The sequence below is a fragment of the Gigantopelta aegis genome, chromosome 9, assembly GCF_016097555.1.
Source record: "Gigantopelta aegis isolate Gae_Host chromosome 9, Gae_host_genome, whole genome shotgun sequence".
NCBI classification, from domain to species: Eukaryota; Metazoa; Mollusca; class Gastropoda; order Neomphalida; family Peltospiridae; genus Gigantopelta; species Gigantopelta aegis.
In genome coordinates this window covers 81,253,760-81,278,433 of record NC_054707.1, presented here as the reverse complement: position 1 = coordinate 81,278,433, position 24,674 = coordinate 81,253,760, and the positions used below count along the sequence as shown (strand labels likewise).

Genomic DNA, 24,674 nt, shown 5'->3' with positions numbered 1-24,674 from the left:
GGGACCCCCTGAACCGCAGGGTCTGTAACACGTGCTACATGTGTTACAATAATAAACCGGTGAGAAGAAAAGTAAAATGCTATTTTTGTGTGCAATTTAGAAAACAATCGGTTCAGAAATAAATAACATGTAGTAAATTCCGTAGCATGAAAAAAGGCGTTCCCCGTGGGACGGACTATAAATGTGAAATGTTTCCGTACAAATTAACGAATATGCCCGAAGTTTTACGAAATTACGTTTTCTGGCGAAAGCGTTGTGCAAATTGGCTATGCTTTTGAATCGTAATAAGTATTATTGAAAAATATCGAAATTGAACGTACTAGAAATCTTATTATATAATCAACATTCAAAAATTGTATTAGTAAATGTTTATTTTTATATTTCAAGTTAAATTTCACTATGTAAAGTGACACGGGTAAACAGTCACATGCTTTTTGTTGCAAGCTTACAGCAATTAAGCGTAACTTCCGAGAATTAACGGTTCTGAAAATATTTAGGCAAACAGTACACTCCATGAGAGTTTGCATACCAAAACACTATGCATATATTATCAATATTGAATCTTAAAACTACTAAAAATATTTATTAGGATGCTTGAACCAGAAATACAACTTTTGAAGGTTATTTAAAAAAAAATTCAAATTCCGTTTCAGTTACTAAATTCTGCGATTCCGTCCGTTTTTCCGTGATCGCGGAAAATCATCCCCTCTACACTTTGATATGCACAAAGATATTTTTAACAACATGGGTAATAATATTGCTTACTACACTACGCTTAAGTTTCATACAAGGAAAACTGTGCCAGCCTAAGTACCAGGAAGTTGACCAAGGTCTCAGCTCGAGACATGCACCACTGTACTGTACAGACCAACTCATGAAGAATTAGTGGGGGTTTTGTGTTTTGTGCAAGTTGTATGTGCATGCACTATTAACTATTAACCAAATGTATTGTGTACACATGTGTATTGATACTACTATCCCATATGTATACACAGGTGCCATGGTATGTAAAAATATTTCCATATAAATTAAACTGCATTGAAAAAAGTGTTAGGATGGTATTTGCCAGACCTGTCAACCCTCCCGGATTCCGCGGGAGTCTCCCGGTATTTGATCAAATCTCCTTTCTTCTCTGTGCGGGAGACAGTTTCTCCTGTTAAATGACATTTTTGTAAGCATAAAAAAAAATCTCCTTTCCACTGTGCGGGAGACAGTTTCTCCTGTTAAATGACATTTTTGTAAGCATAAAAAACAATCGATCCTCTTTTGTCAAAATAACAGAAGGGAAGTAACTCTGCCTTTTTTTCTCATTCGGAAAATGTCGACTATTTTCGGTTTCTGAGAATGTAACAGGCCGAATTGTCCCGACTGTTTAACCTTTGCCGAAGTGAGAATTGTGGGATAGCCTATTTATATTGTTAAAAGAGCACATGGAGTTTATAAAATGACGTGTTAACACTGTTATTATAATGTTTGTTGTCATCGTAATGGCTACGAAGCGTGTTGCCGCTAATTCAACAGGCTGTATATTGACATTCAATGTTGCCATATAAAAAAAAAAAATATTCAATTTAGTTCTAATAACACCTCTGAATTGTAAAATGTCTTCCCACTGGATTACATAATGCAATTATGACGAATCTGAACTGCCAGACTCTGAGTTGACAGCGATACACACGATGCATGTTAAAATCACATGTCACAGCAAGACGACGAAAAGACCAATTAGCTGTATAAACATACTTGTGTCAGTTAATTTTGTATGTGCAGTAAAATGTTGGTTATAAGGGTATACTTCAAGAAATTATTTTTGTACAATTAAAAAATGTTGTGTTTGACATTGACATAAAGTTACTCACGGAAATGGGTATAATTCCGGTATATTTCACACGATGTCCGTAATGAGGTTTTACTTATGATTAATGAAAATACAATGTTTATTGCATCATTATAATGATTTTAAATAAGTACCACGCCACCGTTCCTCATTATAGTAAAAACTGAATATTAATTTATAAGATTTATATAAATTTGTCTTTGGTACTTAAGTACACTAACCACAAATGATAATGTAACGCAACCTGTAAGGCTGTAAGTGTAATACCGTAAATGTACTAATTAAATTTTTTATTTCTTGTTCATGTTCTTAACATTTTTGGATAAAATATTATTATTTTTTAAAATATGTATTAAATCATAATAATAATTTAACTTAAAAAAAAAAAATGCCAAGATCTAAGGTTAAGAAGTATATATGACATTATAAAGTATTCATATAACTTATTATTTTCATATAAATGTTTTTTTTAAATCTTGCGATTTTGGGTTAAATTGTGTGAATTTAAAAAATCTCCTGCTTTTTGACAAAATCTCCTGCTTTTTCAACACACACCTCCTGCTTTCTCTTGACTAAAGGTTGACAGGTCTGGTATTTGCCAATATTTCACAATATAACCACAAAGCAAGTTCATTTGAGAATCAGCTGAACATTGCGGTCCGTGTTTCATCAGTCCTTATGTTGTGTTCTAAATTATTCTGCTGAAAAAACCCAACTGAATTTGGCTAATCACATTGTACAGATTGCTAACATTTTGTGGCCAGATTTAAAAACAGAAGAAGTTTGTTTTATTTAACGACACCACTAGAACACATTGATTTATTTATCATTGGCTATTGGATGTCAAACATTTGGTCACTACAACACATTGATTTATTTATCATTGGCTACTGGATGTCAAACATTTGGTCACTACAACACATTGATTTATTTATCATTGGCTACTGGATGTCAAACATTTGGTCACTACAACACATTGATTTATTTATCATTGGCTACTGGATGTCAAACATTTGGTCACTACAACACATTGATTTATTTATCATTGGCTACTGGATGTCAAACATTTGGTCACTACAACACATTGATTTATTTATCATTGGCTACTGGATGTCAAACATTTGGCAAGTTTGATGTACAGTCTTAGAAAAAACCCACTAATGTTTTAATTAGTATTAAGGGATCTTTTACATGCACCATCCCACATACAGGATAGCATATACCACAGCCTGTGTGTGGCCAGATTAAGCTCTCATTGAACATTAAGTAATGTTCAATCGTCACCACATGTGTTCCAATTCTTGGGCAGGGCTTTAAACTGCACCAAAGTTACGGTAATAAATGTTGATCTAAAGCAGGGCTTTAAACTGCACCAAAGTTAAGGTAATAAATGTTGTGCCCAAAATATGTATGCTCAACATAATGAAGCCCAAATTACATGTAACTACAAACATGCTGACCGTAAAACACACCTCAAATATAATGAACTGTTTCAATTTAATTAGATTAAAATAATGTGAAGGAAGGAACATTTTATTTAGTGATGCACTCAACACATGTTAATTAGATATATGGTGTCAGTCACACGGTTAAGGACCACACAGGTAATGAGAGAGACAACCTGCTGCAAGGATGTTTTGTAAGCAGCATCTCACAGACAGAATACTGTAGAATACTTTATTTTCGCGGGATAAAATTTTCGTGATTTAATGAAAATGGGTCAATTCGCACAAATTTATTTTCGCGAATCCCCCATCAATAAAAAAACAAAGTACAGATTTTGTTTTCAATAATTTTGTTTTTAAAATGGAAGTTAGTTTTGCCGGTTGTTACGCTAATCTGTATAACTAATCCTACATGATTAAACCCATTCATGCCCAGTGGCTTATTCACGCACATTATGCTATCAAAGGAAAAACAGATTGAATACGAACAGGTTTCAGACTTGCAGGCCTTTGCGAAAAATAAAAATAAAATTGTGAAACATCTGAACATAGCCCAGTCCGGATTTTTTCACTTACACATTTTTAATATACGGTGATAATGCATGTTTATACTTCCGTCATTGAACACGTGTAGACTGTGTCCAATGAACTGATCGCTAGGACATGCGAAGGAAAACAGCATAAAGCTTTTTAGTGTTAGTATTGTTTTATTATCATGCATGTACTTATCATCGTGGTCTTGATTTAGTTTTAAACAGCTTTTGTGTTTTGTGGTTTGTTCCGTGACAGGAGGGAGCACCGCTTTGTTACTACTAGCTTCGTACATCGGAAACTAATGTGGTATAGTTGAACGAGACTACATATTTTTTTCCTTTTTTGTCGGCCTTTATTTTCGCGAATTTCATTCACACTTGAAAATAAATAAATAAAGTATTCTACAGTAGTACATACCACAGCCTTTGTTAAACCAGTTATGGAGCATTGGCTGAATGAAAAATATCCCAATTGGCCCACCGATGGGGATCTATCCTAGAATGATCATGCATCAGATGAGCGCTCTACCACTGGGCTACGTCACTACCACCCCAAATAACCTGAAATGCATTTCTGAATATTCAGCACTCTTTTAAAAAGCTATTAATAACATTAAGTACTACACACAAAAAAGACCTCCCTGTATTCAGAACAGACAAAAATATGTTGCACCCAAATTGGTGAGATCTAAAGCACGGTAATTTTTTTTTTTTTTTTTAATGATAGTGGCCATATGGAGAACGTTATGTCTCAGAAATGTCATTCCTTAACATTATCCAAACACCATGTTTAATCAAACCTCACTGAGTTACTACTAATAAATACACTATTACTGCTGCACAACATACTTGGGTTTCTCAGAAATCAGGCTGCTCTGAAATAACATGCTTTCTTTTAAATAAAAAAAAGTTTAAAAGAAAACCCAGCCCAATTATTTATACCAGAAAATAAAGAGGACAAAAATGTAAGGTTTACATTTCAACATTGAGTTTGCTTATCAAGTAGGTCAGCATCAAGTCATAGGTACACACACTAAGAAAACGCCAGAGTTCCAGCTAGGCCTAAGTCAACAAGCCAGTGGTAAATATGGGAACATTCACATTGTCAGCGGCAGTGGAGAGATGGCCCCTGTGAAATCTTACTGCCTACAGAGCACATAATCGTCTTACAAACAGGGAGTGGAGAAATCATTCATTCATATTAATCCATTCACTTGACTTCAAATTAATGGCTGTAGCTTAGCCCATGGCAAGGTGTAGTTACATTATGAAGGCCACCAGCTGGGAACCAATACATGCAATAGATGACCATGTACTTATACAATATGTGTACAAAATAAATACTTGTACATGTTTGTAGTATATTATGAGTATAACACAGTGTAATTACATTATGCAGGCCACCAGCTGGGACCCAGTACTTTCAATAGATCACCATGCATTTGTACAATATGTGTACAAAATAAATACTTGTACATGTTTGTAGTATATTATGAGTATAACACAGCGTAATTACATTATGTAGGCCACCAGCTGGGGACCAGCATTTGCAATTAGATGACCATGTATTTATACAATATGTGTACAAAATAAATACATGTACATATTTCTAGTATATTATGAGTATCACGAAGTGTAGTTACATTATGAAGGCCACCAACTGGGGACCAATACTAGCAATAGATGACCATGTACTTACACAATATGTGTACAAAATAAATACAGGCACTTGTTTGTAGTATATTAGTATGACCAGAGGTAGAATTTTACGCTATTCCGCAAATAGTAAATTTCGAAACAGAATAGTAAAACCATTCTTCCAATATTCTGTCATGAAACTGAAAATAAAGCACGGAATACTGAAAATCGCCTGCGACTATTCCGCTTACGCTTTTTCTTCAGCTACATTTTTCTGCAGAACAAATCCTCGCGCTACTAAGACCTTTCTCATGCACTTACCGGTACAAAATAAACGTCTTTTTGATCGAAACTAATGTTTGGAGTGAGTTCGTTTGTAATTCCAGCTAGTACGCAGTAATGCATAGACTGGTATATAAACAATTGTGCGTTACGCAATCTTGTACAGGGCGACGTAGCAGAGTCAGGAAAACTAGTGGTACATTAATAATTGAAGGAATAGTACATTATTAGACGGAATAGTGTTTTTTTAAATTCACTATTCCTTTGGGATAGTGGTAAAAAAATTAAATTTCAACCCGTGCACGGTGTAAATTGTAGTTATATTATGCAGGCCACCAGATCACCATGCATTTGTACAATATGTGTACAAAATAAATACATGTACATATTTGTAGTATATTATGAGTATGACACGGTGTAATCACATTATGACATTTCTGGCAGAAAGGCTGAATTAAGCCACCAAGTGGGGACCAATGTATGATTATGTATAGTACAGATACAATACACAACAGCAATTAAGAAAATGTCCACGTCAAAAAACATGCCTTGGAAAATAAATAATCAAATATAGTTATGCTCCAACGATCGATTATAAAATGTACATAAAGCAAAAAGATATAAAATAGTTATTAAAGGTAAATTTAGTAATCTGTGTGGTCTATCATGGCCATCTCAACAACAGGTACATGGTCCTTATAATTCAAATTCTTCTTATATTAATAACCTTTTAACCGATTGTGTAATCAAAAGTTATAACGGTCGGATGATCGATTATGAAATCACAACCAATTTTTTTTACACTAGTCCACAGCACAAAAACTTCTGCGGAGAATAAACATTAATATAAAAAAACTGTAACAATCTCCATGGTATTGCTTATTGTTGTGGGCAATTGCAGTGGCTGAATATACACAACATGCATATAAATGTGCACGTCTGTGGTATATACAATATGGCAAAGTGTAGTTACATTATGTAGGCCACCAGCTGGGATCAATACATCATTATTATTATACATGTGCAGTACAATATATTAATTTACCATGTATATTTCTTATACACCCATGGGTGAGAACATTATGTACAGTACAATATATAGAGGTTATTACCAGTGTGTTTTTTGGTATTGTCAATATCATATATTAGGAGTAAAAATTGTATTATGCAAGCCTCTGGCGAGCATAATACATTATTTTTATTCCTAATATATGATACTGACGATACTGAAACCGCATATCAGGTGAGCGCTTTAATATCGGGCTATGTCCCGCCCCTCTCGGCTGTAGCATGATAAATGGTATTTAACAGCCACTCATATAGTAATACTAGTATGCTATATTTACAACATAAATGTACTTTTGTATCTATAGTCATGTGCCTGGTTCATTTGATGCGTAATATATATATATAAAGCACACTGGTGTTTAGGTCAAATGTATGTTATTTAGTTTTGAAATATCCAATGATCACAGGAGCACTCACAACTTCTCTAATGGTTTCATCCCTCCCTCCCTCCCTCTCCCCCTCTCTCTCTCTCTCTCTCTCTCTGTCTGTCTGTCTGTCTGTGTTTCTCTCTCTCCAGTCTACTCCATTCTTTCAGACATCTGGCTAATGCGACTGTCATTTTTATCTTGATCTAGAAAGAAGTGTTTTATTTAACGACGCACTCAACACATTTTATTTACGGTTATATGGTGTCAGACATATGGTTAAGGACCACACAGATTTTGAGAGGAAACCCGCTGTCGCCACATAGGCAGCAAGGGATCTTTTATTTGCGCTTCCCACAGGCAGGATAGCACAAACCATGGCCTTTGTTGAACCAGTTATGGATCACTGGTCGGTGCAAGTGGTTTACACCTACCCATTGAGCCTTGCGGAGCACTCACTCAGGGTTTGGAGACGGTATCTGGATTAAAAATCCCATGCTTCGACTGGGATCTGAACCCAGTACCTACCAGCCTGTAGACCGATGGCCTAACCACAACGCCACCGAGGCCGGTCTGAAAAGATTTAGGACAGCTGCAAACTGATCGCCTGGCAATAATTTGTTTAATGAATTTCATTTGAAAATTCCTGCCTTCATTTAAGATATTCACCTCACCTGATTTTGCTCATGGTGAAGACTGCATATATACTAAGTGCCAACAGTTACAGGTAACAGTATTCACCCATACACCAACCATACACAGCACATCTCAATAATATATGTCTGGCATTTAACTTTACTTTTAACACAGGCTTCTTCTTTGATATTGGTAGGAAAATAAAGGGTAGGGAATATTTGCTTAACAACACATGTACAGCTACAAGTGTAATTGGTAATAACATTTATTATGGCACATAGATGAGAGAAAATTCGTTGATGCCACATACATGTAGGCCACTCCTAATGAGGGGTGGGGGGAACACCAAGCAAGCCAAGATATCTTTTTTATATTTAAATATATGTACTTTCCATAGTCCCATAGACAAGGCAGTACATTAACAATTAACATATACACAAGTGACATTATGGCATTTGGTACATCAGTTGTGGTTGGAATGGAGATAGGGAAATCATGGACCACACCCTACCTCTTGCCATTAGTACATTCCTTTTTCAAATTAACATGCCCTAGGCTGGTTGGCTCATAGAATGATAAAATATATGATAATTTCTTCAACTTCACAAAAACATGTTTTTTAAATTAAGCTATAAATTGATATTTTTTGGTGTAACCCTCTCACTTCTATTTTGTGTTACTATTTTGTATGGGTTCTGTAAGCTACAATTGTGTCTGGGGGTGGGATATAGCCCAGTGGTAAAGTGCTTCATGTGCAGTCGGTCTGGGATCAATCCCTGTTGATGAGCCCATTTGGCTGTTTATCGTTCCAGCCAGTGCATCATGACTGGTATATCAAAAGCCATGGTTTGTGTTATCCTGTCTGTGGGATGCAGCTGGGGTATATAAAAGATTGATTTCTGCTAATGGAAACATGTAGCAGGTTTTCTCTCCAAGACTATATGTCAAAACTACTAAAACGCTGATGATTAATAAATCAATGTGCTCTAGTGGTGTTGTTAAAAAAAAACAAAAAAACTGTTCAATCAGCAACTAATAATCAATTAAAATGTAAACTGCTTTAGGGTTCTAAATCTGCTACTTCATGCAAAACAGATTGAAGGGTTACGTGTGGTTTGTTTTCTTTTTTCTAAGTGCATTAAAACTTCTAAAATAACTGTCGTTGGAGAGTGAAAGTTTGTTTTGTTTAACGACACCACTAGAGCACATCCATTCATTAATCATCAGCTACTGGATGTCAAACACATGATCATTTTGACTCAGTCATAGGAAACCTGCTACATTTTTTATAATGCAGCAAGGGATCCTTTATATGCATTTTCCCAGACAGGATATCACATATCACGGCTTTTGATATACCAGTCGTGATACACTGGCTAGAACGAGAAATAGGCAAATGGGCCCATCGACGGGTATTGATCCCAAACCGACCACACATCAAGCGAGCCATTAACTGTCGTTGGAGAAAATCGTTAAAATATTTATACACTGTATATATTTTCAATAGAGAATTTTATTTTATCATGTATCATAAGTGCATCATGGACCAAGAAACTAGATAGGGAAATAACTGACCATGATCAAATTCACATACCTGTTACAGCGTACTTGATTAAGTGCTTAAATTATTCAATATTCAGCTCAGTGTTAATGATTAGATCACTAGGTGTTAGGAAGAGATAAAATCAGGCCTAACACCTTCCCAATGAGCCATTAGGCCAAATAAAAAATGTGTGTGCTTCTCATTACATGTGAGGGGAAAATTAGAGTAGGTAGGTAAGCTATAACTTTATTAAAAATAAATAAATAAATAAATTTAAAAATTCCTAAAATCTGTCAAACTGGTCTTAGCAAAGAACAAGAAAGTATCAAACAAATTCTGCATGCTCTCACACCGTTTTGAAGATCAGTAGACGAAAAGCTTAGTTTTAGTGTCAGCAGAAATTGTGGAAAAAATTAGGGTCAGTTGGATAACTGGACCCACATATATATTTTTTTAATTTGGTCTTAAAACTCATTTGGACTCTGGGTGAAAGCTGGTACAAGGATTCGAACCCAGTACCTATCAACCTTACAGCCAATGGATTAACCACAACATCAATCAGGCAATTTCATTATTATTTTTTTATAGCATGCTGACAAGCCTAGCATTTGCCAGAGAATGTTTTTCCCCCAGCCTGTGAACACCCTACCACCAAGCAGTACCCTGCCAGGCGCTGCGATCAGCAAATAAATGAAGGAGTGAAAAAATGTTTTCCTTCTCACCTTGGTGGTGGCACAACTGTTTGAGAATGCATGAAGCTGGTTTTTTCTCTTCATCCGTTTACTTAAATGCTCCAGTCTAGACATCCAGATAAACACTGCTGTACATACAATAAAGGCTGCAGGGGTTAGGTTTTTTGTTTTTCACTAAAAACATTCTATTAGAGTTGCCTTAGCCAGTAAATGTTTTTCCTTCAAGGCTAGATAGAAAGGGATAGGAATATTATTAATTTTGTTTGACATCTCAGCACATTTTAAACTATGGTTATTTAGTATTTAATTAACACAGTTATTTTGACACTTCCATCATATGCACACTATTGATGTTCCAGTTAACGAATGAAAAAAAGAAGGGTTTTTTTAACGATGCACTCAAGACATTTTATTTACAGTTATATGGCGTCAGACATATGGTTGAGGACCACAGAGATAGAGAGGAAACCCGCTGTCGCCACTTCATAGGCTACTATTTTCGATTAGCATCAAGGGTTCTTTTATATGCACCATCCCACAGACAGGGTAGTACATACCATAGCATTTGATATATCAGTCGTGGAACGAGAAATAGCCCAATGGGCCCACCGACGGGGATCGATCCCAGACCGACCGTGCGCTTTACTGCTGGGCTACGTCCTGCCCCTAGTAATGAATGAATGGATGAATGTTCAACGACAAAAAGTCCATAGGCTTCTCAGTGTCAAACAACGGTAAACATATGAATGTAGTGATGATCAACATCAATACAAAAAGTCCATAGGCTTCTCAGTGTCAAACAAAGGTAAACATATGAATGTAGTGATGATCAACATCAATACAAAAAGTCCATAGGCTTCTCAGTGTCAAACAAAGGTAAACATATGAATGTAGTGATGATCAACATCAATACAAAAAGTCCATAGGCTTCTCAGTGTCAAACAAAGGTAAACATGAATGTAGTGATGATCAACATCAATATACAAATTTTAAAGTTAATCCAACGATCAATAATATTCCAAAATTGATCACATGCACTGATATTTCTGGCAGCTATACGTCATTTTGCCATACTGTCTGATGTTGTTGCCACGGTGCTTCATGGCTATGTATAACTGTGCCATTTTAGTTATTTGCTATGGTTTCAAATGTGTGCATATATGCCATACTGTCTGATGTTGTTGCCACGGTGCTTCATGGCTATGTATAACTGTGCCATTTGAGTTATTTGCTATGGTTTCAAATGTGTGCATATATGCTTAAAAAGGGTGTGCCAATAATGTTTTGAAGGGGGTGAAGACTATATGCCACAACCACCATCCCCTCTGGCTCCTGGCATGGTCCAACAATTACATTTAAAACTCTCCAATAAAGTAACATTTCAAACAAATGCTGCATCCTTTCACTGTTTTGAAGATTAGTAGCGGTAGTTAAAAAAAACCGTTTAGTGTCTGAGAAAATGAAGAATGTTGTTACTGCACGTTGCATTTTAACTTGTAAGTTTGTTTTGTTTAACGACACTACTAGAGCACATTGATTAATTAATCATCGGCTATTGGATGTCAAACATTTGGTAATTATGACACATAGTCATCATAGGAAAGCTGGGACATGCACACCAACAAACCTCACTTTTGTGTTCTGTTTCCATCATTTTTGGATGTCAACACCGATGTTTGACCACTGATAATCACTTAATACTTTATAGAAATGTTTTGCATATTGTGTGTAAAGCATAATAATAAAAAGAGACTTATCAGGCTCGTGAATTCACAGCACAAGTTAACTAACATAAATGCACATTTTCACAATCGATTGATCCGTCTTCGCCATAAGCGAAATCAAGGTGAGCTAAGATCTCTCTCCTAAAATGGTGCAAATCGCATCAAGTTTCCAATAATCTTTATTTAATTATAATATATTTTATCACAAGGTGATCAATTTGCCACTTTTCTAAAACATCCCAGGTGAGTGAAAAGGGGCAAGGAATGATCATTCGGCTTTCTTAACAAAGACTGTCAGTAATTTATTTTTTTCAACCAGATTCACAAATTAATTGATTATACAATCAATCACCACCTACATCCCCAATGGCCACCTACAGCCCTGAAAATTGAAGGCGCCAATTGGCAATGCTGTTGCAAAAGCTTCCGTAAAATTGATTTACAATGACATTTTAATGCAACAGTAAACCTAATAGGAAAAAAGTATCTCCACTAGAATTTCTCGGCCGATACAAAATATTGTAGAAACCGTAAAACATTTTTTTCTTCTTTGTTTTTATGTCAAGCTAAAGTGGAAAACAGTCAAACTTTTTTTTCCAGAACAGGTTAGGCCTATAATTTACTATGTTTAGGCAGGCAAACAAGTTGTTTGAATTAGAAGGCTTGCACCTACACGTATCTTGTACATATATATATAACTTTCTCAAACAGGAGAACACATTGATTAACTAATCATTGGCTATTGGATGTCAACCATTTGGTAATTCTGACACAGTCATCAGAGGAAACTTGCTACAGTACATTTTTCCATTAGGATCTTTTATATGCACTTTCCTACAGATAGGAAAGCACATACCATGGCCTTTGACCAGTTGTGGTGCATTGGTTGGAATGAGAAAAAAAACCAATCAGTTGAATGGATCCGAGGTGGTTCGATCCTGCAATACAAGCACCTTAGGTGAGTGCTCAACTGACTGAACTAAATCCCCCCCCCCCCCCCCCCCCCCCCCCCCCCCAAATCTTGACCGGACTTCTAACCTACATTTGTGTATGGCATCATCTTGACCTGACTTCTAACCTACATTTGTGTATGGTACCCCCCCACCCCATCTTGACCTGACTTCTAACCTACATTTGTGTATGGCACCCCCCCCCCACCCCATCTTGACCTGACTTCTAACCTACATTTGTGTATGGCGCCTCCCCACCCCATTTTGACCTGACTTCTAACCTACATTTGTGTATGGTGCCCCCCCACCCCATTTTGACCTGACTTCTAACCTACATTTGTGTATGGCGCCCCCTCCCCCACCCCATCTTGACCTGACTTCTAACCTACATTTGTGTATGGTACCCCCCCCACCCCATCTTGACCTGACTTCTAACCTACATTTGTGTATGGCACCCCCCACCCCATCTTGACCTGACTTCTAACCTACATTTGTGTATGGCGCCCCCACAACTCCATCTTGACCTGACTTCTAACCTACATTTGTGGATGGCACCCCCCACCCCATTGTGACCTGACTTCTAACCTACATTTGTGTATGGCACCCCCCCCCATCTTGACCTGACTTCTAACCTACATTTGTGTGTATGGCGCCCCCCCCCCCCCCCCCCACCCCATCTTGACCTGGCTTCTAACCTACATTTGTGTATGGCGCCCCCACAACTCCATCTTGACCTGACTTCTAACCTACATTTGTGTATGGCGCCCCCCCCCCCACCCCATCTTGACCTGACTTCTAACCTACATTTGTGTATGGCACCCCCCCCCCATCTTGACTTGACTTCTAACCTACATTTGAGTATGGCACCCCCCACCCCATATTGACCTGACTTCTAACCTACATTTGTGTATGGCGCCCCCCCACCCCATCTTGACCTGACTTCTAACCTACATTTGTGTATGGCACCCCCCACCCCCATTTCAATGGACTGGTCCGAACTTCTCAACAGCAGATTGGCTAGAATATTGCAGAATATCCCGGGTATCCTCTTCCAGTCACTAAGTGCATGTGCAGAGGGAGGGTTTAGCAGGTTGGGCAAAACTAAACTTTCCATTATATTTATCGGGGGTGTATGTCTCACCTCCCCCATAAAATTCCACATACCAGAGACTAGACACCTCTGCTAAAATTCCTGAACACACGCTTGATAACTAATAACTATAGTAATAATAAACTTCTTCCTGCTTTCTCCTTTGCATTTGTGAAGCAAAGTACCACAGGCAGTGTTTCTGCCAGAGGATAAAATGGGTATGGCGCCATACCCAAATTTTTTTGCAGATTTTATTTTATTAAGTTAACCTTTTGACAAAATCAATGATTCTTATCATTACTGTATGATTTTCTTAACCATAACCATAAAAATAGCCCATTTTCTTTCTGAAGAGGCCCCCCATACCTAGGGCATAAAATTTGGCACGAACGATTTTGTCGTTCGTCTGTCGGTTATGCAAAACCAATATCAACATAAACGATGGATCGTTTGTCAAAAAAAATTATTTCAATTATCAGTTTTGGGAAGAAAATAAGCCTACATTGCCGGTGTCAGAAAGATACAATGTATCCGTTTTAAATCAGCATCACAGTCGATACAAAGTCGGTACCGCGGTAAAACAAAATTGATAAAACAAAATCGGCGCTGTGTTTAGAAGTCTCAAAAAAGTTTAGTAACATAGCTGCACGTTCACTTTGATCATTTCGCCATGTGCACAAAATCATATGCTGTTCGGAAGTTAAAGGGACTGTCCTGAGTTTCAGACACAGCAAGAGTCCGCCCCCTCCCCACAACAAAATAAACATATATCTTACTTTTTCTTTATTCTTTTAAACAATATCTTATCTTAAACATGTTTTAAATGTAAAACACTACACTCATAAAAACATTTGGGATTTCCTATGACTTAATTATTTCAAATTTCGTTTAGCGGGTGGAAGAAAAATAAATTGCAGTGCATAAGATTTGGCATGAATTATTTTGTCGTTTGTCTGTAGCTTATGCAAAACCAATTGAATATCAACATAAATGGATCGTTATTGCAAAAGCTGTAATCACTCATCAGAAAATCCAAACAAACGTGTTAGCTAATATCATCAATGTTTTGGAAAACTGTGTGCAGTGAGAAATCCCTGGCCTAGATGTATGTCATATGTGTTTGATGGTAATGTTCTAACCAGCCTTTTCTCCATCGTTCAACATGTCCAGCTATTTCCTTCATGACCACCGTCTACTTTCATTATAAAATGCTACCTGCGTTAGCACACCATCGACATATTTACAATTTACGAAAGTTTGCAGAAATTGTCAGCCCTGACGTCATGATATTCGGTGTTTGAAGCACGTCACAGAACCTTTATGGGTAGTTTCTTAGGATATTATATTATATACCGATGCAGTTTAATGACACTGATGAAAACAAAATATGTTACAAGAATTATAGACGGCTGTCTTGAAAATCTCTCTCACCGCTATTCCACATCATGTCAGTGAAGTCGAAAACTGTATGTGTACTTCCTTCTACACAAATGAAAACTACACCACATAAATATGTATCATTTGAGAGTTGTTCCAATACATACATACAGAATAATGAGTACAAGAACAGTGATGTGAATGATTAAAAACACACTAGTTAGTATGCCACAGAAGGGATTTTATAGTAATAATAGATAAATTTTATGTATCATAACCTGTTGCTTTCAAAGTATCGTGAAAAAACGTATACCGGTATATTTATGTTTGACTTGTTTTTACAAAATCTGTATACGATTGAACCCTGACATCAAAATTTGAAAATACATTTGTTGAATTAGAAAAACCTTCCCAAAACTAAAGTGCAAAAATGAGGAAAAGACAGTTGATATTTAAAATAGCTAAAGAATGTCAACATTAGACTACAACATGCATTTAATCTGTTCACCACAGAAAATGGCCTGGATATTATTATGGTTAGTTTTACATGAGATATTCCACACTATACTTTCAATGCCTGATGTTGATCACATTAACTCAAATGTCAAAATGATTGTAAAAATAAATTGTATTGCTTAGAATTATCTTGTCAATGGTCAGTTCCTAAATGTCACACAAAGTTAGCAACGTAGTGGTAGTACTATTTTCATAAACATAGCCACACATATGTGCACAAACACATGTATATACATGTATGTAACGTATGTTCATACATATAAATGCATACCATTAATTGTTTATTTTTTTTGCAAAATAAACATTGTAAATTAAGTCATTTCCATCAATCTTTAAATACAGAGCTGGGTTTGGGTGTGGGAGATGTGATGCATTATCAGAGTCCCAATTAGTTGCATTCAGGACAATCAATAATTTAATTTGTCATGCATAATGTGAACCATTAGAAAATAGCCTCAGTACACATGTATATAAACAATGTGTGCTGCTAGATCCTCCTCTGTCCCCAGGAATCTTGTGCCTTGCATGCATATCTTGAAGTTTGAGTACCTGATACTGGTATCTGCCCAGCTCGGTCTCCTGGTGTTTTATGTTCGATAATATGTTACCAAAAAATGGTATTTAATAACATGTATTTTGTTTTAATGCTTCTGTAACATACTATCTGCTCAGTAAAGCAGAACTAAATATAACAGAAAAATTGTGGTAATTATCACTAAAACTTAGCCAATTTTATTTAGTTTTCTCTAGTTGGACCCTACAACTATAGGGAGAGTATATTATTTAAATTTTATGGCAGATTCCATGTGGCTGTGATGTAGATATAATAAAATACACTAGATTGCACCAAAATAGATTGTGCATGATGTTGTTTGTCTTTAGAAGTATTTTGTTAGGCTTTTCTTTTCATACAATAACCGGACCTCTACCCTGTCAGGGTTTCTGCCCGAAAGACAATTTTGGATATGGTGTTATGGAATTGAATATTTACAATGTGTGTGCTGAAGGAGGGGTATGCAGGGCATAAAATTTGAATTTTTCAGACAACCAATGTGTCGTTCGTGTGGTTTTAGTGTTTACACAAACGATTTTCGCATACCGCAGTGCATGTTAGTAATACATGACAGGAAAAATGGGGTTAAAACTAAATCAATCTAACCGTAGCTGCACAGATACCTTCACGTGAGCTAGATGAGGCTTTGTATTGGCATGCTTTAACAGTCACAAAGTTAATATTAGCGGTCATTTTTTTTTACACTAGGTACAGTCGCTAGAATGACTCCTACTTAGTAACCTGAACATACATAACATAAAATATATTTTAATAAACATTTTGTTGGGAGGGGAACGGGAGGAACTCTTGCCTTCAATATATCACATAGCACCTACATGTCATTTGAAAAATATATGCTCATGAATGACAAAAATGAAAAATATCATGATCATGTCAATAATGTGCACTCTGTAAAGTAAATAAATGTGGAAATATGTCTCTGATTTGGTCATTAATTATGTAGTTTAATTATTAAATCAATACCAGCTTGATTGGATTTTAATGGAATGCTTTTCCATTGGATTCGAGAATTTTTGCAAGCTGTTTGGCCTTCACCCCTGTCGGTTTATGACGTCTCCAAAAATCATGTCACACGAAGGCATTAGAGTCAACCTTTAAAATCAATTCAGGTAATCCAGAAGGTATCTAATGTGTGTGGTCATTTGTCATTATGTACTACCTAAGCAGCATGCACAACTCACCGTTCCAAAAATATTTGCTAATTCTTCTTTTTGTTCATCTGTCAACTCTACCGACTGGTCCGCCATCTTGTCAAAATTATTTTCACGCTAGACAGGGTGGGACATATCACGTGACTTTTCTTGGCAAGCTGAAATGAAAAAAGACGCGATCTCCGATTGGTTATAAATGACAAGTACACTCTTACCATTTATGGTTGCATTTACTACAACAATATGTATCATATAAGCCAAAATAAGTTCATTTTGATGACTGTATTGTGCGATTAATCATCGTTATTTGTCACCAATCCAAACTTTAGTAAATATATAAATACTAGTATATGATTTACCTTCTAGAAGTTGCCGGTAGTTATTAAAACATGGGTGTGGTTTTTGCGGGGTATAGCTATCCCGAATATTGGTGTTATCTCTGTTCTGTATGAATCATTTCGTGGGGGGGGGGGGGGGGGGGGGGGGGACAGTAAAACCTATACTCGCAGGAACTGGTTTTTTGGAGTGAGTGTGGCCGATGGGCTGTGTCGCACTCTTAAGAACGAAAATAAACTCCTTTTTTATCTACTCTTAGGCTATATAAATAAAGATAAAAGTATGGCTTGTAACTAGAGACTTAGCTAATTCTGAAAACAAAAGTAGGCCAAGTTGAGAAATTTTAATGACTATTATATTAATATATTATAGAGAGGTGTACAGAGAGAGAGAGAGAGAGAGAGAGAGAGAGAGAGAGAGAGAGAGAGAGAGAGAGAGAGAGAGAGAGAGAGAGAGAGAGAGAGAGAGAGAGGGAGGACAATAAAACGATAAAATGGATTCTATTTCTGCTATACATACATTCCTGCACCTCTGTCTTATTTCCTGTTAGCTAATGAACCTGTAACATTAACACTATCAGCGTCTCTAAGCAAGTTGCTAATCGGCTTCCCGTGGCTCCTCCCGCGTAACATTACGTAAGTTTACTGACAAAATACGACTGATGTATTCAGTGAACCGTTAACTATGGGAGGCAATAATATTCATATGGTGGTCGCCGTTAGTCCAGAAGCCAAGCAGGCAGAACATGTTTTATTACCTTTGGGAAGGAACTAGCAACAGGCTTGTTTGAAATAATTTGTAAACAGTGGCATGTATATAATTTCATTATAATTTATTATGGTACTTATATGCAATTATTTTATTTTATTATTATTTTTTAAAAAGTATATTTAATTTTTTATTTTAAAAATATTTTTTTCTTTTTGTTTAAAGTTCAAGCACGCTCTCCTGAGCAAACATTTCAGCTATCTGGGCTGTGTCCACGACAGGGGTTAATGACCAGTAGTAAGTGGTTAATCACAGAGTTGTGTTTTTGTTTAACGACACTAGAGCACATTAATTATTAATTAATCATCGGCTATGTAATCATCAGAAAAAATCCGCTGCAATTTTCCATTAGCAGCAAGGGATCTTTTACATGCACTTTCCCACAGACAGAGAAGCATATACAACGGCCTTTGACCAGTTGTGGTGCACTGGTTGGAACGAGAAAACCCCCAATCAGTTGAATGGATCCACTGAGGTGGTTCGACCCTACGAATCAGAGAAAAGTCGGCGGGTTTTCTCTCTAAGACTATTATGTCAAAAATTACCAAATGTTTAACATCCAATAGCCGGTGATTAATAAATCAATGTGCTCTAGTGATGTCGTTAAACAAAAAAACTTTTATTTACAAGCCTTATACCAAGACCGATGACTCAACCACTACACCACTGCCCCCCCCCCCCCCCCCCCCCGAATTTTGCTATATTTTTATCACTTTTTGCGTTGGATAATCTCAGGAATCCCTTCGGGAACGTTTGTGGGCTTTGGTCACATGTCATTGGGGCCCCCACTAATGGATTTTTTGGAACCGCCACTGATGTATAAGACATACCAAGCTTAGTCATATAAAAACCATTTGCCTGTTGGTTAATCCCAAAATCACTTGTTTTAGATATCTGACGGTAAAAAATGCTTAAAATAACTTTTCTATCCGGAGAGCTGATGTTCAAGGTGTACATATAAGTTGACAAGTCATAATTTTCTCGCACTAATCAGCATCCATTAATCTCTGACTGTCTTCAATGTTCAGACAGATATCACCGATATGCGTGCCCAGGATGCTGTAATGTAATCAGGTCCTCGAGTATTGCTGACTTAACTTACTCAATAGTTTAATCGTCGTGGGCGGAGTCGGGACGTAGTCCAGTGTTATGTAGCGATCGCCTGATGCGTGGTCGGTTTAGCATCGATCCCCGTCGGTGGGCCCATTGGGTTATTTTTCATTCCAGCCAGTGCATCAAAGGCTGCGGGATGTGCTATTCTGTCTGTATATAAAATATCCCTTGTGTGTGTGTGAGAGAGAGAGAGAGAGAGAGAGAGAGAGATAGATAGATAGATAGAGAGAGAGAGAGAGAGAGAGAGAGAGAGAGAGAGAGAGAGAGAGAGAGAGAGAGAGAGAGATGAGAGAGAGAGAGAGAGAGAAAAAGAGGGAGGGTGTGTGGGTGGGGGTGGGGGTGTCTGAAAGAGAAAGAGGTGGCGGAGAAGGGGACAAGTAGAACATGTGTTGACAATGGAAGTTGCATGCCTTCTGCATAGTTTGTTTATAACATTTCTTGTTAAAATATGTTAAACGTTTTTGTTTTATTTTACAAAATGCATTGTTTAAATCAGCAGCTTGTATTTGTCAGTAATATAACATTGGTAAGTGAATATCTATTGAATACATAATAAGCGAGTATTATCATACTTTTAAAAAATATATATAAGGGCGCATGGAATGAAAACGGTAACTTCTAGTTGATCCACATTTTTAAAGAACTTGGTGGGGGGGGGGGGGGGGGACCATCCAATTAAGCCCTCCGCCAAGAAAAACAAACTAAAAACAAATGAACAAAACAAACCACACCCCAAATCCCATATAAACCCAAACCAACAACTGCTCCCTCCCCACACCCCAAACCGTTAATTAAACAAATTGACACTCACTGTTTCTGAGTAGTTTCTACACACGCGTGAACAGAACAGAACAGAACTTTACTACGCTCAGGCCGTTGGCGTCTAGTGTGGTATTATCCAATGTGTGTAGGTGCTGTAAAACAGTTGCACTTGTTTTTATATGACACCCAATACCCGATGATTAATAAATCAATGTGCTCTAGTGGTGTTGTTTAACAACATGCACTAATATCTTTAACCTCTCCACATTCCCATGCGTCATCATGTCGCTGTTATGATTTCTGTAAGACAGGTCCGTGTCCGTACTCTGAAGTGTGGGGTTTGGTTGCGAAGGTGTAGAAGGTGTAGAAGGTGGAGAAGGTGGTGGATAAGGTGGAGAAGGTGGTGGAGAAAGTGGAGAAGGTGGAGAAGGTGTAGAAGGTGGAGAAGGTGGTGGAAAAGGTGGTGGAGAAGGTGGAGAAGGTGGAGAAGGTAGGTGGAGAAGGTGTAGAAGGTGTAGAAGGTGGTGGAGAAGGTGGAGAAGGTGGAGAAGGTGTAGAAGGTGGATAAGGTGTAGAAGGTAGAAGGTGGAGAAGGTGGAGAAGGTGGAGAAGGTGGTGGAGAAGGTGGAGAAGGTGTAGAAGGTGGTGTAGAAGGTGGAGAAGGTGGAGAAGGTGGAGAAGGTGTAGAAGGTGGATAAGGTGTAGAAGGTGGAGAAGGTGGAAAAGGTGTAGAAGGTGGAGAAGGTGGTGGAGAAGGTGGTGTAGAAGGTGGAGAAGGTGGTGTAAAAGGTGGAGAAGGTGGTGGAGAAGGTGGAGAAGGTGGAGAAGGTAGGTGGAGAAGGTGTAGAAGGTGTAGAAGGTGGTGGAGAAGGTGTAGAAGGTGGAGAAGGTGTAGAAGGTGTAGAAGGTGGTGGAGAAGGTGTAGAAGGTGGAGAAGGTGGAGAAGGTGGAGAAGGTGGTGGAGAAGGTGGTGGAGAAGGTGGAGAAGGTGGAGAAGGTGGAGAAGGTGTAGAAGGTGGAGAAGGTGTAGAAGGTGGTGGAGAAGGTGTAGAAGGTGGAGAAGGTGTAGAAGGTGTAGAAGGTGGTGGAGAAGGTGGAGAGGGTGGAGAAGGTGGTGTAGAAGGTGTAGAAGGTGGTGGAGAAGGTGTAGAAGGTGGAGAAGGTGTAGAAGGTGTAGAAGGTGGTGGAGAAGGTGTAGAAGGTGTAGAAGGTAGAAGGGTGGAGAAGGTGGAGAAGGTGGAGAAGGTAGGTGGAGAAGGTGTAGAAGGTGTAGAAGGTGGTGGAGAAGGTGGAGAAGGTGGAGAAGGTGTAGAAGGTGGAGAAGGTGTAGAAGGTAGAAGGTGGAGAAGGTGGAGAAGGTGTAGAAGGTGGAGAAGGTGTAGAAGGTAGAAGGTGGAGAAGGTGGATAAGGTGGAGAAGGTGGTGGAGAAGGTGGAGAAGGTGTAGAAGGTGGTGTAGAAGGTGGAGAAGGTGGAGAAGGTGTAGAAGGTGGAGAAGGTGGAGAAGGTGGATAAGGTGTAGAAGGTGTAGAAGGTGGATAAGGTGTAGAAGGTGGAGAAGGTGGAAAAGGTGTAGAAGGTGGAGAAGGTGGTGGAGAAGGTGGTGTAGAAGGTGGAGAAGGTGGTGTAGAAGGTGTAGAAGGTGGAGAAGGTGGTGGAGAAGGTAAAAGGTGGAGAAGGTGGTGTAGAAGGTGGAGAAGGTGGTGTAGAAGGTGTAAAAGGTGTAGAAGGTGTAGAAGGTGGTGGAGAAGGTGGAGAAGGTAGGTGGAGAAGGTGTAGAAGGTGTAGAAGGTGGTGGAGAAGGTGTAGAAGGTGGAGAAGGTGTAGAAGGTGTAGAAGGTGGTGGAGAAGGTGGAGAAGGTGGAGAAGAGAAGGTGTGTAGAAGGTGTAGAAGGTGGTGGAGAAGGTGTAGAAGGTGGAGAAGGTGTAGAAGGTGTAGAAGGTGGTGAGAAGGTGTAGAAGGTGTAGAAGGTGGTGGAGAAGGTGGAGAAGGTGGAGAAGGTGGTGGAGAAGGTGTAGAAGGTGTAGAAGGTGGTGGAGAAGGTGGAGAAGGTGGAGAAGGTGGAGAAGGTGTAGAAGGTGGAGAAGGTGTAGAAGGTGGAGAAGGTGGATAAGGTGGAGAAGGTGGAGAAGGTGTAGAAGGTGGATAAGGTGTAGAAGGTGGAGAAGGTGGAGAAGGTGGAGAAGGTGGTGGAGAAGGTGGTGGAGAAGGTGGAGAAGGTGGTGTAGAAGGTGGAGAAGGTGGAGAAGGTGTAGAAGGTGGAGAAGGTGGTGTAAGAAGGTGGAGAAGGTGGAGAAGGTGTAGAAGGTGGAGAAGGTGGTGTAGAAGGTGTAGAAGGTGGAGAAGGGTGGAGAAGGTGGTGGAGAAGGTGGAGAAGATGGTGGAGAAGGTGGAGAAGGTGGTGGAGAAGGGTGGAGAAGGTGGTGGAGAAGGTGGAGAAGGTGGAGAAGGTGGTGTAGAAGGTGGAGAAGGTGGAGAAGATGGTGGAGAAGGTGGAGAAGGTGGTGGAGAAGGTGGTGTAGAAGGTGGAGAAGGTGGAGAAGGTGGAAAAGGTGTAGAAGGTGTAGAAGGTGGAGAAGGTGGAGAAGGTGGAGAAGGTGGAGAAGGTGGAGAAGGTGGAGAAGGTGGAGAAGGTGGAGAAGGTGGAGAAGGTGTAGAAGGTGGATAAGGTGTAGAAGGTGGAGAAGGTGTAGAAGGTGGTGGATAAGGTGTAGAAGGTAGAGCAGGTGTAGAAGGTGGTGGATAAGGTGGATAAGGTGTAGAAGGTGGAGAAGGTGGTGGAGAAGGTGGAAAAGGTGGAAAAGGTGTAGAAGGTGGTGGAGAAGGTGGATACGGTGTAGAAGGTGGAGAAGGTGGAGAAGGTGTAGAAGGTGTAGAAGGTGGAGAAGGTGGTGGAGAAGGTGGTGGAGAAGGTGGAGAAGGTGGAGAAGGTGGTGGAGAAGGTGGAGAAGGTGGAGAAGGTGGAGAAGGTGGAGAAGGTGGTGGAGAAGGTGGAGAAGGTGGAGAAGGTGTAGAAGGTGGAGAAGGTGGTGGAGAAGGTGTAGAAGGTGGAGAAGGTGTAGAAGGTGGTGGATAAGGTGGATAAGGTGTAGAAGGTGGAGAAGGTGGAGAAGGTGGTGGAGAAGGTGTAGAAAAGGTGGAAAAGGTGTAGAAGGTGGAGAAGGTGGAGAAGGTGTAGAAGGTGGTGGAGAAGGTGGTGGAGAAGGTGGAAAAGGTGGAAAAGGTGTAGAAGGTGGAGAAGGTGTAGAAGGTGGTGGATAAGGTGTAGAAGGTGGAGAAGGTGTAGAAGGTGGAGAAGGTGGTGGATAAGGTGGAGAAGGATAATAAGGTGGAGAGGTAAGGTGTAGGTGGTGGAGAAGGTGGAGAAGGTGGTGGAGAAGGTGGAGAAGGTGGTGGAGAAGGTGTAGAAGATGGAGAAGGTGTAGAAGGTGGAGAAGGTGGAGAAGGTGGAGAATTGCTTAGAAATTCCCATATTAGGCCCACTTTGAAAATTGACTGTCGACTACTAAGGAAGCACGCTGACCTTCTAAAAGAATCACGTGTACGTGCCTACAATTTACATTACACGTCAATACAGGACCCTGTGATAGTGGCGGGTCCAGGTGTGTGTGTGTGTGTTAGAAGGTGTGTGTGAAGGTGTAAGGTGTGTGTGTGTGTGTGTGTGTGTGTGTGATTGTGAGAAGGTGGTGTGTGTGTGTGTGTGTGTGTGAATAGGGTGGCTATCCACCCCCTTCCTTCCTGGACAATTTTTATTCTTTTTTTATTTGATTTAAAAACAAACACTAATTTCACTTTGGCCTTGTGTAAACGTGGCCTTATTGTGTTGTGGTTGAAAATAAAATCATTATTAGTGTATGTTGTGCTTTATTCGTAGTCTTTCGCTAACACCTGGTACAATATATATTAATTGATTTGACAGTGATTCATGCAGGAGTGGGACGTAGCCCAGTGGTAAAGCGCTCGCTTGATGCGCGGTAGGTTTGGGATCGATCCCCGTCGGTAGGCCTATTGGCCTATTTCTCGTTTCTCGTTGCAGCCAGTGCACCACGACTGGTATATCAAAGGCCGTAGTATGTGCTGTCCTGTCTGTGGGATGGTGCATATAAAATATCTCTTGCTACTTGGCCTTAGGTTTTGTGTAGGGCCGGACTCCCCTCCCTCCCGACCCTCACCTGGTCACACCAATGTTTAGAATATGACTGGCAGCCCTTTTTCCAAAATTAATTTAATCTTTTTCTTTGTATACTTGTGCCAATTCTATAGCCCTTCCTCCT

The 24,674-nt window shown here is 39.0% G+C and overlaps 1 protein-coding gene across 2 annotated transcripts in view; it reads right to left on the bottom strand.

The window, feature by feature from the left end:
• LOC121380923 (plastin-3-like) overlaps positions 1–20,586 on the bottom strand; it is a 69,647-nt gene extending 49,061 nt beyond the window's left edge. Inside the window, exons 1-2 of one of the 2 annotated variants that reach the window (XM_041509961.1) lie at positions 20,450–20,586; positions 17,452–17,579 (exon numbers count right to left, since the gene is read on the bottom strand). In XM_041509961.1, coding sequence (XP_041365895.1) covers positions 17,452–17,517 — 66 coding nt within the window. In that variant the 5' untranslated portion in view covers positions 17,518–17,579; positions 20,450–20,586. Of the gene's footprint in view, positions 1–17,451; positions 17,580–18,276; positions 18,383–20,449 lie in introns of those variants that run through there. The other variant, XM_041509960.1, reaches the window with a different exon arrangement.
• Positions 20,587–24,674: the final 4,088 nt, after the last annotated feature.